This window comes from Hyla sarda, chromosome 2 (genome assembly GCF_029499605.1).
Source record: "Hyla sarda isolate aHylSar1 chromosome 2, aHylSar1.hap1, whole genome shotgun sequence".
Lineage (NCBI taxonomy): Eukaryota > Metazoa > Chordata > Amphibia > Anura > Hylidae > Hyla > Hyla sarda.
The window spans coordinates 299497884-299512327 of NC_079190.1; the positions used below are offsets into that span (position 1 = coordinate 299497884).

Consider the following 14444-nt stretch of genomic DNA (forward strand, 5'->3'; position numbering starts at 1 on the left):
ATCCCATAAACTATAATGGGATTTTCTAAAGGCCATTAGGGATTTTATAATGGCCGTTTAATGGACGATTTTCAAGATTTTTGTAACGGACGTTCATTACGGATGAATTTTTATTGTGTGAGAGGTGCCTAAGCTAAAGTATTTCCTAACAATTCTGCTGCAACTATAACACCAAAGGCAGCTGCACATGTGTACTAATCTTTAAATTGGTATTTAACTGGAAAACTATTTTTTTAAATCAACTGGTGCCAGAAAGTTGAACAGATTTGTAAATTAGTTACACGAAAAATGGGATTCAAAGATATTTGGTTTAAAATATTTATTAATATACAATGATAAATTAAATAGGGGATGTGTAGGGGATGTACAGGGCCCTTGTACCCCCTTAATTAGTATTAGATAATACAACACACATAAAAACAACTATAAAATATTCTGCGACTTGAGCCTATAATATCCCTATAGCCGTCTGATGACTATAAATATGTAGGAGCAACAGTTATTCAATTTTTCTGGCTCTCAATTATCCTCAATTTAGGGCAGATACAATGTGGCAGCAGTAGCTGCACAGTTCATTCATGTAGTTAAACAATGTATCCTTCCAGACAGTGATATGTTAATCCAACAGATGCAGAGTAGCAAACTCCATAGACAGTAACAAGTTCAATTGACAGTCAGTCACTCCTTGTGAATCTCTGTGTATATCACACATTAAAGAGTCATATTCAATTATCCAGTTTGAAAATATGCTCCATGAAATGCTCACTGCTTCCAGGGTACCACGATCGGCCTTCTGTGTACTCCTCTGTGCCGGCTATGCAGGATGTCTCCCTGGGTTTCTTGCCTGAAATCCTCAGTCAGGGATCGCGCTGCTGGAGTCTCGGCCAACTCCTAGGATCGCAGCGCTAGATGGTGGGCACCGTTTGTGGGGACTGCAGCGCTGTCAAGCGGAGTCCCTTACCCTGACCAGCTGGGAATGGTGGCGGTCAGCAAAGTCAAAGTCCGTATTGGAGATGGCCCGATCGGTTTTGTACTTTAGGTTTAAAGCGGCGGCTGTATGCAATGTGCAAAGTCCCAATTGTGTAGATGCTGCACTGTACTGGATAGATGTCTTGGCTCTGTCGGATAATCACTGTAAGTGTTAAACAAGTGCTATATGTAACTAGGCTCAGTATAGCATGTTTGGAATTGCAGGCAGCATATTTTCAAACTGAATAATTGAATATGACTCTTTAATGTGTGATATACACAGAGATTCACAAGGAGTGTCAGCAGAGAGCACTGTGGTCAGACAGAAAGGAAATTCAAAAAGAAAAGAACTTCCTGTGGAGCATACAGCAGCTGATAAGTACTGGAAGGATTAAGATTTTTAAATAGAAGTAATTTACAAATCTGTTTAACTTTCTAGCACCAGTTGACTTAAAAAAAATGTTTTCCACAAGAGCACCCCTTTAAGCTGTGTTTCCATGCAGATAAAAGGTCAGCTACTTAAAACTGATCATTAATGTTTGTCTTTCTAACATGAGTTGTAAATATTTAAGTATTTCTTTATCTGTATTCTTGATCATAAAACTGTATTACCCTTTTAAATGCTTAGAACTAGATGTCCAATGTGTTCCTACCTGCACCAGATTCATGAAAATCCAGCAATATGTAAACAAATAGAATCAAAATAAAAAAGTTTTTATGACAAGAATATGATGAAAATGAACATAGTAAAGAGCTTACAAAAATTTCTTCTGAATTGAATCTACTGTTTAACTATTATATTCTTGTAAACACTCAGATGATTATTTTGTCTGTCTCTTTTGTTTTTTTCTTCAGGTATGCCATTAATATATTGGTTTTCCCGTAGAATGACACTTTGGGGAACTATTTCCTTCAACCTGGCAGTTTTTATTAACCTAATCATAGCCTTTTTCTATCCCTACGTAGAGGGGACATCTATGGGTAAGATATTTAAGAAACTTTATTCCTCACAAAAGATCTATAAAGACTGGACAATTTATGAAACAATGAAAACATAAATTAAACTGAAAGTAAATAAAGTAAATGCCTATGGACTAAAAATGTGCATACAAAGTCACAACAAATCAGGAATAATAGCTGATTAAAAACTATAATTATAAAAAAAAGTTTCATGCATATAAAAATATTCTCACTGTTGCAAAAAGATTTACTAATGTAATAAATAGTAAGATTTACTAATGTAATAAATAGTAAGATTTACTAATGTAATAAATAGTAAGATTTACTAATGTAAAAATAGTAAATGGATTAAGTGAGCAGCAGTGTAAACCTGCATCTATAAATCTCTGAGTTTCTGTCAGTAAGACAATGTTGCTGAAGAATAAAGATAAAGATGTATGAACACGTGTGTTAATAACATAAACAGCAGGTTGAATGGAACATGGAAGCTAAGAGTGGTCAAATGGGTTTAATATAAAGGAGAGGTAGCTGGTAGGGAGGCTTGTTTTAAATGACAATCAACTGTTAAAAATATGGAGAGCAGAGGATGGCAGAAAACTGTGTATTACAGACGTAAACAAAATTGTTGGTACCCTTCTGTTAAAGACAGAATTTACAATGCTTCCTGAAATAATTTGAAATTGACAAAAGTAATGAATTAAAAAAGCGATGGATGGTGTGATCTCACACTAATGTAACTTGACTTTGGAGTTCACCTCTAATGTCTTTAGGAATTGTTCTGGGCCCCTTGGGTACCATTCATATTATCCATCTCTTCGATTTGTCTTTAATTTTCATCTTGCTGCCATATTCAGGTAGATTGGCTATAGTCCTGTGGACCTTAAACCTCTGAAAATCTCCTGACACAAGTCTGTCCTTGGCATTCAGTGGTCCATATTCAATGTGGTACCCACCATGATACCAAACAGCACAATGACTATTTTTCGCTCTTAACATAGCCCTAACAAACCTGATATTGTTAATGAGAAGTGCAGAACTGGCTGGACTGAACTATCCAGAGCAGGAGAGGTTTGCTATGGGGATTTGCTCCTGCTCTGAACAGTTCCTGAAATGGACAAAGGTGTCAGCAGAGAGCACTGTGGTCAGACAGAAGATTAATTCAAGAAGAAAAGAACTTCCTCTGCAGCAAACAGAAGCTGATAAGTACTTGAAGGATTAAGATTTTAAAATAGAAGAAATTTACAAATCTATTTAACTTTTTGGCACCAGATGATTTAAAAAAATGTTTTCCACTGGAGCACCCCTTTAAGCTGTGTTTCCATGCAGATAAAAGATCAGCTACTTAAAACTGATCATTAATGTTTGTCTTTATAACATGAGTTGTAAATAGTTAAGTATTTCATTATCTGTATTCTTGATCATAAAACTGTATTGCCCTTTCAAAACAAATTCAAATGAAAAATATATATATATTTTAATCTGTCTTGTTCACAAAAATGTGTTGTTCTCTAATACTGATTTTGTCTTGTTTCATAGGAGTACTGGATTCACCCCTTATCTCTCTTTTTTTTTGGGCCTTGGTTTGCTTCTCAGTTATGTCTCTTTTTACAAAGCGTTATGGTCTACGACCACTTATAGTAGCATTGATCTTGCGTTCTGTGTATTACCTGGGAATCGGTCCAACGCTGTACATACTGGGAGGTCTGAATGTAAGATTTTATTTTATTTCTGAAAATACATATAGATGTACAGTAAGTACACAGAGACAGAACTCATTTTGAGTAATTTTATGCTGGGAATGGAACAGTTAGAATGCATATCCCCTTAGCAATTAATGCCTTACAGGCACCAGTTAGCTTGGTATAAATTCTGTCATCTTACTATCTAGGAATTAGTGGGCACAAAGTTTGGTTGCAAGTTATGACAAATCCATTGTCAGCAAAATATTTTCTATTATGATTCAGGGAACACTACGTCATGTCAGGCAAAATCACAGCCACATTAAAGGGGTATTCCAGGCCAAAACTTTTTTATATATATCAACTGGCTCTGGAAAGTTAAACAGATTTGTAAATTACTTCTATTAAAAAATCTTAATCCTTCCAGTAGTTATTAGCTTCTGAAGTTGAGTTGTTGTTTTCTGTCTAACTGCTCTCTGATGACTCACGTCCCGGGAGCTGTGCAGTTCCTATGGGGATATTCTCCCATCGTGCACAGCTCCCGGGACGTGACATCATCATTGAGCAGTTAGACAGAAAACTTCAGAAGCTAATAACTATTGGAAGGATTAAGATTTTTTAATAGAAGTAATTTACAAATCTGTTTAACTTTCCGGAGCCAGTTGATATATATAAAAAAAGGTTTTGCCTGGAATACCCCTTTAACCCCTTAAGGACGCAGGACGTAAATGTACGTCCTGGTGCGGTGGTACTTAACGCACCAGGACATACATTTACGTCCTGTGCATAACCGCGGGCATCGGAGCGATGCCCGTGTCATGCGCGGCTGATCCCGGCTGCTGATCGCAGCCAAGGACCCGCCGGCAATGGCCGTCACCCGCGATCTCGCGGGCGTCCGCCATTAACCCCTCAGGTGCCGGGATCAATACAGATCCCGGCATCTGCGGCAGTGCGCGATTTGAATGAATGATCGGATCGCCCGCAGCGCTGCTGCGGGGATCCGATCATTCATAACACCGCACGGAGGTCCCCTCATCTTCCTCCGTCCGGCTCCCGGCGTCTCCTGCTCTGGTCTGTGATCGAGCAGACCAGAGCAGAAGATGACCGAAAACACTGATCTGTTCTATGTCCTATACATAGAACAGATCAGTATTAGCAATCATGGTATTGCTATGAATAGTCCCCTATTTATGGGTGTAAAAAAAAATGTAAAAAAAATGTAAAAGTAAAAAAAAAGTGAAAAATCCCCTCCCCCAATAAAAAAGTAAAACGGCCATTTTTTCCTATTTTACCCCCAAAAAGCGTAAAAAAAATTTTTTATAGACATATTTGGTATCGCCGCGTGTGTAAATGTCCGAACTATTAAAATAAAATGTTAATGATCCTGTACGGTGAACGTCGTGAACGAAAAAAAATAAAAAAGTCCAAAATTCCTACTTTTTTAATACATTTTATTAAAAAAAAATTATAAAAAATGTATTAAAAGTTTTTTATATGCAACTGTAGTATCAAAAAAAAGTACAGATCATGGCGCAAAAAATGAGCCCCCATACCGCCGCTTATACGGAAAAATTAAAAAGTTAGAGGTCATCAAAATAAAGGGATTATAAACGTACTAATTTGGTTAAAAAGTTTGTGATTTATTTTAAGCGCAACAATAATATAAAAGTACGTAATAATGGGTATCATTTTAATCGTATTGACCCTCAGAATAAAGAACATACGTAATTTTTACTATAAATTGTACGGCGTGAAAACTAAACCTTCCAAAATTAGCAAAATAGCATTTTTCGTTTTCATTTCCCCACAAAAATAGTGGTTTTTGGTTGCGCCATACATTTTATGATATAATGAGTTATGTCATTACAAAGGACAACTGGTCGCGCAAAAAACAAGCCCTCATACTAGTCTGTGGATGAAAATATAAAAGAGTTATGATTTTTAGAAGGCGAGGAGGAAAAAATGAAAACGTAAAAATTTAATTGTCTGAGTCCTTAAGGCCAAAATGGGCTGAGTCCTTAAGGGGTTAAAATTTCCATTTTCTTTTCAAGAAGGTTGACCAAAATATTATTCTTATTAATTTATTTGCACCTATGACTGAAGAATCAGTAGTGGCTTCTAAGAAATCTAAAATATTAACTTTCATCCTAATTTTCTTTATTTTATGACTAGTGGATTACTGGCTGTAGCTGTAATCTGTGTTGTTCTTCTAGGATATCTTGGTCTGCTTTGCTTATAAAACAAGCCTTTTATGTTTTCAGTATTTTTCATTCTTAACTTACCTCATTTGCTCAACTCTTTTTTTTCTTCTCTACAGCTAACGAACAAAATAGTTTTTGTGGTTAGTTTTGTGGGAAATCGTGGAACCTTTATCCGTGGCTATAAGGCCATGATAATGGATATGGAGTTTCTTTATCATGTGGCCTACATTCTTAGCAGTTGTTTTGGAATCTTTGTTCATGAACTGTTTTACAGCATATTGGTGAGTGACTTGTGATCCACATATTGGCATTTTTATTGTATTCTTCCCATCTCTGAATGCAGTACTTTAGCTGTAAGACCTATGGGTTTCAAAGCAGCAATGGTTACAACTTATGTGTCACAGCTTAACTGCTTAAGCTAAATCTTTGAAGCTTGCACAAAGAAGTATCTGTGTTGAGCTAGATCTATAACTACATAGTGATTCTTTAAACTGTTCAGCATCAGTGCTGCTATCTTGCAGTTCAGCAAAAATGTGCACAGCTACTTTATTACATTGGACATCACTGCTTTAACAGAAGTTGCTCCACGTCTCCTTTTTCCCCTGTAAATGCTTTTCTATTAAGCAATCCTAGTCTACTGTTGGAAAACTTGGTGATATTGCCTTTGGGACTTCATAAAGCTGCTGAAAGAAACAAAGTCATTAAAGCAGAGCTGCACATGGATGCTGAATTGAAAAACACATTACAGAGAATCTTTTTTACAACTTCAAGAGATTGAGAATACGTTATATTGCATTTTGGTTGATTTTTAATTTGTAGATCATTTAATATGATTTCCTTTTGTCCAAATTTTTTTTTCACCTTAAGCTTTTTGACCTGATTTATCGTGAAGAGACCCTATTTAATGTGATTAAGAGTGTAACAAGAAATGGCCGATCGATTCTTCTGACTGCCTTACTTGCCCTGATTCTAGTCTACCTTTTCTCAATTGTGGGCTTCCTCTTCTTAAAAGATGACTTCATAATGGAAGTGGATCGGCTTCCCCAGGGTGAGTCGTTGAGAAGAAACAATCTTTCTGCAGGGCAGCAGGAAAGCCATAATACATGATTTGTATTTAATTGACTTTTATGCTAGACAATCTAAGTCCTTTATTTGTAAAAGTTTTTTTAATCCACTATAAATTGCTGTATCTTAAGCTATACAATTATAAAAGTAATCCAAGTGAGTCTGTTTCTCCTTAGCTCCCCCCACTATGAGTCAGTCAATGAGATCAAACGCTTTTGCAGAATATTGTGGAAAGGACCAGACGGACTGCACTTCTGAGGTTACAGTACTTGATAATGCTGAAGGTGAATAAACTTCTACAATGAAGTTGTGTGAATGACTGGATTCTTTAACTCCAGCAGTTACAAATACATTCCATTTGCAGTATTCTTATGTGTCTTTCCTCTCAGTAATTTTCCCTAGGCACATTGGAAACTATTTATTTAATGGTGTATGCATACCCCTTAACTGCAGACTGTGTAGAACCACATCAAAGTGCAGTGGGACTACAATTTGTGTTAGTTTAAAAAGAAATTAAAACAGAAGTAGCATTGTATGACAGTTAAAATAATGCATCCGTTTGTTCAGATCAGTACAACTGTTTTAATTGTTATTAGTAGCCACTAAGCCTCACATTTCCTGGCAATGGCAGAAGTTTTTTCTGTTCATACATTTGTGTGGCTCTTTATTTAGCCTTACTTTTCTTAAAGGAGTACTCCGGTGAAAACCTTTTTTCTTTTAAATCAACTGGTGGCAGAAAGTTAAACATATTTGTAAATTACTTCTATTAAAAAATCTTAATCCTTCCTGTACTTATTAGCTGCTGAATACTACAGAGGAAATTCTTTTCTTTTTGGAATGCTCTCTGATGACATCACGAGCACAGTTCTCTCTGCTGACGTTATTATAATAATAATAATGCTTTATTTATTTTTGTCCTTAGTGGGATTTCAACCCAAGCCACCATGCTGCCCTTAGCATACATTTGCTATGCATCTGCTATGCATCTGCTATGCATGGTTGCTAAAATGGACAGAGATGTCAGCAGAGAGCACTGTGCTCGTGATGTCATCAGTGTTCCAAAAAGAAAGGAATTTCCTCTGTAGCATTCAGCAGCTAATAAGTACTGGAAGGATTAAGATTTTTGAATAGAAGTAATTTACAAATATGTTTAACTTTCTGCCACCAGTTGATTTAACCCCTTAACGACGCAGGACGTATATTTACGTCCTGCGCCGGCTCCCGCGATATGAAGCGGGATCGCGCCGCGATCCTGCATCATATCGCTTCGGTCCCCATCAACGGCCGGGACCCGCGGCTAATACCACACATCGCCGATCGCGGCGATGTGCGGTATTAACCCTTTAGAAGCTTCTAAAGTGAAACTGAAAGTATCCCGGCTGCTCAGTCGGGCTGTTCGGGACCGCCGCGGTGAAATCGCGGCGTCCCGAACAGCTGATCAGACACCGGGAGGGCCCTTACCTGCCTCCTCGGTGTCCGATCGACGAAAGACTGCTTCGTGCCTGAGATCCAGGCAGGAGCAGTCAAGCGCCGATAATGCTGATCACAGGCGTGTTAATACACGCCAGTGATCAGCATAGGAGATCAGTGTGTGCAGTGTTATAGGTCCCTATGGCCCCTATAACACTGCAAAAAAAATGTAAAAAAAAAGTGTTAATAAAGGTCATTTAACCCCTTCCCTAATAAAAGTTAGAATCACCCCCCTTTTCCCATAAAAAAATAAAACAGTGTAAAAAAATAAATAAATAAACATATCTGGTATCGCCGCGTGCGTAAATGTCCGAACTATAAAAATATATCATTAATTAAACCGCACGGTCAATGGCGTACGCGCAAAAAAATTCCAAAGTCCAAAAAAGCGTATTTTGGGCACTTTTTATACCGTTAAAAAAATGAATAAAAAGTGATCAAAAAGTCCGATCAAAACAAAAATCATACCGATAAAAACTTCAGATCACGGCGCAAAAAATGAGTCCTCATACCGCCCTGTACGTGGAAAAATAAAAAAGTTATAGGGGTCAGAAGATGACATTTTTAAACGTATACATTTTCCTGCATGTAGTTATGATTTTTTCCAGAAGTGTGACAAAATCAAACCTATATAAGTAGGGTATCATTTTAACCGTATGGACCTACAGAATAATGATAAGGTGTAATTTTTACCGAAATATGCACTGCGTAGAAACGGAAGCCCCCAAAAGTTACAAAATGGCGTTTTTTTTTCGATTTTGTCGCACAATGATTTTTTTTTCCGTTTCGGCTTGCATTTTTGGGTAAAATGACTAATGTCACTGCAAAGTAGAATTGGCGACGCAAAAAATAAGCCATAATATGGATTTTTAGGTGGAAAATTGAAAGGGTTATGATTTTTAAAAAGTAAGGAGGAAAAAACGAAAGTGCAAAAAGGGAAAAACCCTGAGTCCTTAAGGGGTTAAAAGAAAAAAGGTTTTCACCGGAGTAAGGATAGATTTTTACATTTTATTTATTCCCTGCCACTTTAAGTTCCACTGCAGTTGTTGCAAGCAATGCCTGGAGTGGGCTTTTGGATAAGGTACCCATCAAGTTCTTTTTAAACCCCTTAAAGACTCTGTTTTTCCATTTTTGCTCTTTCATTTTATCCTCCCCACATTTTAAAAATCAGAACCCTTTCAATTTTGCACCTACAGACCCATATGATCTTGTTTTTTGCACCATGACATCAGTCATTTTACCAAAAAAACTACAATGAAGCAAAAAAATATATATATTTGTGGGACCAAATTGGAAAAAAAAGGGCATTTTGTAAATTTTGGGGGCTTCCTTTACTACACAGTGCACTTTTCGGTAAAAATGACACCTTATCTTTATTTGGTAGGTCCATATGATTAAAATGATACCCTACTTATATAGGTTTGAATTTGTTTTACTTCTGGTGAAAATGATAACTGTTTGCACGAAAATTAATACATTTAAAAATGTCCTTTTCTGACCCCTATAACTTTTGGATTTTTCCGCATATAAGGTGGTATGAGGTCTCATTTTTTGCGCTGTGATCTGAAGTTTTTATCTGTACCATTTTTGTTTTGATGGGTCTTTTTGATTGCTTTTTATACATATTTTATGGCATACAAAGTGACCGAAAAAATATGCAATTTTGGACTGGAATTTTTTTCCCGTGTACGCCATTGACCATGCGGTTTAATTAGCATAATATTTTTATATTTCGGACATTTATGCATGCAGCGATACCACATATGTTTATGTTTATTTTTGTTTACATATATTTTTTTATGGGAAAAGGGGGGTGATTCAAACTTTTATTAGGGAAAGGGTTAAATCACATTTATTAACCTTTTTTTTTACTTTCTTTTTACACATTTATAGCCCCCATAGGGGACTATAACATGCAATCTTCTCATTTCATATACTGATCAATGCTATGCCATAGCATAGCATTGATCAGTGTTATCGGCGCTCCATTGCTCAAGCCTGGATCCTAGGCATGGAGCAATCAACTGCCGATCGGATGCTGGATGCCAAGGAAGGAAGGGACCCTCCTCATGTGTCCGCAGCTGATCGGGACACCACGGTTTTACCGCGGTGATCCAGAGCAACCAGACTGAGCTGCCAGGAAGCATTTTTTAAGCATTTTAGGGGTTAATACCAGACATCATTGCAATCGGTGATGTCTGGTATTGGCCACGGGTCACAGCCGTTGTTAGGAGCCGAGACCACCCCACTATGACACGGGGTCAGCGTGTGACCCCGCGTTATATATCGCGGGTGCAGGGCGTACAGGTATGCCCCGCGTCCTTAAGAGGTTAATCTAGACATTTTTGTGAACTTTTGCAGTAGTAGGAATAATTTACTCACAACAAAATTCTTATCCAAGGTTGGTTAGGGATAGGGATATTGGTTAGGGATAACCAAAGAAACGAATACCTTTTAAAGGGGTTATGCAGGAATATGAAAACAGAGCTATTTTCTTCAAAAACAACACCACATTCTGTCTTCAGGGTGTGTGTGGTATTACAATTTGGCTTCATGAATATAGAGAGACTTGAAAGATACAGGAGTGCAGGCGCTGAGCAAGAAGGGAACAAGTGGAACCAGGTAGGTAACAAACAGATTTAATCCAAATGCGGCGCAAGCGCGGCTGATGAAACCGCACAAGCGCGGTGAAACACGTCGCATTTGGATTAAATCTGTTTGTTACCTACCTGGTTCCACTTGTTCCCTTCTTGGTCAGCGCCTGCACTCCTGTATCTTTGAAGTCTCTCTATATTCATCTCCACCGTTCCCAGGAAGGCTGCAGACCTCTACTACTACCTCAAACGTATATCTTTGTTGTGTGGGAATTTGCACAACATAGCAGGGTGAGCCTTCACTTTCCCCTCCTTCCCACACACCTGTGGTCTCGTTGATACTCCACAAGGGAGCGCCTGTTCTTCTTTTGTTTTACAATTTGGCTTCATGGAACTGAACTGCAATACCACACACAACCTGGGAACAGAGGTGACACTGTATTTGGAAGAAATCAGCTCTGTTTTTCTAATCCTGGATAACCCCTAGTTGGGCTTCTTTTAACTTGTTATGCTTTACAGTAGCCACATGGACCAAAGAAACCTGTGAACAGGGGATGTTCAGTCACTTCTTTAGGAGAGTTTTCACCCTACCTGTACCTTTGTACATTGTAAGCTTGCTTGCAATCATAATGAGGAGAGTTCTGAAAAGTGTCAGCTTATTGTTAGGCTTAGTGGTCAAAGTGCAAATGGCAGAATTTGAGGATTTCAAGTGAACTGGGCAATGCTGCAGTACATTGCACTGTCCCTATTAATAGTATAGCGACACAAGATCAAGCAAAGATAAATATTAAAGGGGTACTCCAATGGAAAACATTTTTTTTTAATCAACTGGTGCCAGAAAGTTAAACAGATTTGAAAATTGCTTCTATTTAAAAATCTTAATCCGTCCAGTACTTAGCTGCTGTATGCTCCACAGAAAGTTATTTTCTTTTTGGTTTCTTTTCTGTCTGACCACAGTGCTCTCTGCTGACACCTCTGCCCATGTCCAATCAACTGTCCAGAGCAGGATAGGTTTCCTATGGGGATTTGCTCCTGCTCTGGACAGTTCCTGACATGGACAGAGGTGTCAGCAGAGAGCACTGTAGTCAGACAGAAAAGAAATTCAAATAGAAAAGAACTTCCTGTGGAGCATACAGCAGCTGATAAGTACTGGATGATTAAGATTTTTAAATAGAAGTAATTTAAAAATCTGTTTAACTTTCTGGCACCAGTTGATTTAAAAAAAAAAAAAATAAAAATGTTTTCCACCAGAGTACCCCTTTAAAGAACACTACGGTCCATCGCACAGCTGATCAGAGAAAAGTTCCAAGGAATCAGACCTCTGCTAATGTACGATGGATGGCCTATTCTGAGGATAGGCTGTCAGTTTTATAAAGCAGGAAACACCTTAGTAGTGGTTGCTATTAATAGCTTTTGCTGCTTTGGATGGTTTTCCTTTTTAAAGTGAGAAGCATGGCCAGATTAGTATTTAGCTGTGAACTCACTTCTTCCTATCACTTTCTGAGAAGCTAATTTCAAAAAACAAAAAAGTACTGCATTTTTGTTACCTATGCAGAAATGGCCTCTGAAACAGAATATATAAATTACAATATCTCTGGAAGTTAAAAACATATAACTACCAAAGTCAAGGGTACTTATATAATGTATGGTAGTTTTAATATTTTTTCCTGTACAAATCTTATCTAATAAACAAACCTAACAACGTATGTATTGTTATATTTAATGTACGTTTCTTATCTCTTTATTTTCTTAATTTTATCTACTTGTACATCTTTTTAGAAGAGGATGATGGCACAGAGAGAGCTTGTGATACACTGCTAATGTGCATTGTCACAGTTCTTAATCATGGATTGCGGAATGGAGGAGGTGTGGGAGACATTTTGAGAAAACCTTCTAAAGATGTAAGAAAGCCAAAATGAATTACCTACATAATAAACAATACACCCCATGGTTATATACCTACTGTTAGTAACTTATAAGAACTTTCTTCAATCATATATTTCTTGTATTTGAATAGTAACAACTCTGTGATTTGCCAACAGGAATCCCTGTTTCCGGCCCGTGTAATTTTTGATCTCCTCTTCTTCTTTATTGTTATCATCATCGTTCTAAACCTAATTTTTGGTGTTATTATTGACACGTTTGCTGATTTGAGGAGTGAAAAACAAAAGAAAGAAGAAGTTCTAAAGACTACCTGCTTTATATGTGGTAAGAAACAACACATTGCATGCAGATTGTATACTTTAACCCCTTAAAGGATAGGGGATAACATGTCAGATCGCCACGGTCCCGCTGCTGGGGACCCCTGGGATCCCCGCTGCGGCACCGCGCTATCATTACAGCACAGAGCGAGTTCGCTCTGCACGTAATGATGGGCGGTACAGGGGCCGGAGCATCGTTACGTCACGGCTCCGCCCATCGTGATGTCACGGCCCGCCCCTTTCAATACAAGTCTATGGGAGGGGGCATGGCGGTTGTCACGCCCCCTCCCATAGACTTGCATTAGGGGGACGGGCCGTGATGTCACGAGGGGCGGCGCCATGACGTCACGCTGCTCCGTCCCCGTATCGCCCGTCATTACGCACAGAGCGAACTCGCTCTGTGCTGTAATGATAGCGGGGTGCCGCAGCGGGGATCCCGGGGGTCCCCAGCAGCGGGACCGCGGCGATCTGACATCTTATCCCCTATCCTTTGTATAGGGGATAAGATGTCTAGGGGCGGAATACCCCTTTAACCCCACCAATTCTACTTTGTAATGACATCAGTTATTTTACCCAAAAATCTCTGCTGAAACCGAAACCGAAAACGATACGATTAAAATGATATCCTACTTATCTAGGTTTGATTTTGTCGTACTTCTGAAAAAAATCATAACTACATGCAGGAAAATTTATACGTTTAAAATTGTCATCTTCTGACCCCTATAATTTTTTTTTTCCCGCATATGGGGCGGTATGAGGGCTCATTTTTTGCGCTGTGATCTGAAGTTTTTAGCAGTACCATTTTTGTATTTATCGGACTTATTGATCGGACTTATGATATAAAAAGTGACCAAAAATACGCAATTTTGGAATTTGGAATTTTTTTGCTTGTACGCCATTGACCGTGCAGTTTCATTAATGATATATTTTTATAATTCGGACATTTCCACACGTGGCAATACCACATGTTTATTTTTATTTACACAGTTGTTTTTTTTAATGGGAAAAGGGGGGTGATTCAAACTTTTATTAGGGTTAAATTATCGTTATTAACTTTTTTTTTTCACTTTTTTTTTGCAATGTTATAGCTCCCATAGGGGGCTATAACACTGCACACACACTGATCTTTTACATTGATCAATGGTTTCTCATAGGAAACCATTGATCAATGATTCTGCCGCTTGACTGCTCATGCCTGGATCTCAGGCACTGAGCAGTCATTCGGTGATTGGACAACAGGAGGCAAGGTAAGGGACCCTCCTGTTGTCCTAGAGCTGTTCGGGATGCCTTGATTTCATCGCCGCG

The 14444-nt window shown here is 38.2% G+C and overlaps 1 protein-coding gene across 2 annotated transcripts in view; it reads left to right on the plus strand.

Moving 5' to 3' along the window:
* Nucleotides 1-14444, plus strand: part of ITPR3 (inositol 1,4,5-trisphosphate receptor type 3) — a 275928-nt gene that overhangs the window by 206958 nt on the left and 54526 nt on the right. For both annotated transcript variants that reach the window (XM_056557562.1, XM_056557561.1), the window contains exons 49-55: nucleotides 1825-1950; nucleotides 3466-3638; nucleotides 5926-6090; nucleotides 6677-6857; nucleotides 7051-7158; nucleotides 12718-12839; nucleotides 12981-13146. In XM_056557562.1, the coding sequence (XP_056413537.1) occupies nucleotides 1825-1950; nucleotides 3466-3638; nucleotides 5926-6090; nucleotides 6677-6857; nucleotides 7051-7158; nucleotides 12718-12839; nucleotides 12981-13146 (1041 nt within the window). The remainder of the gene's footprint in view (nucleotides 1-1824; nucleotides 1951-3465; nucleotides 3639-5925; nucleotides 6091-6676; nucleotides 6858-7050; nucleotides 7159-12717; nucleotides 12840-12980; nucleotides 13147-14444) is intronic.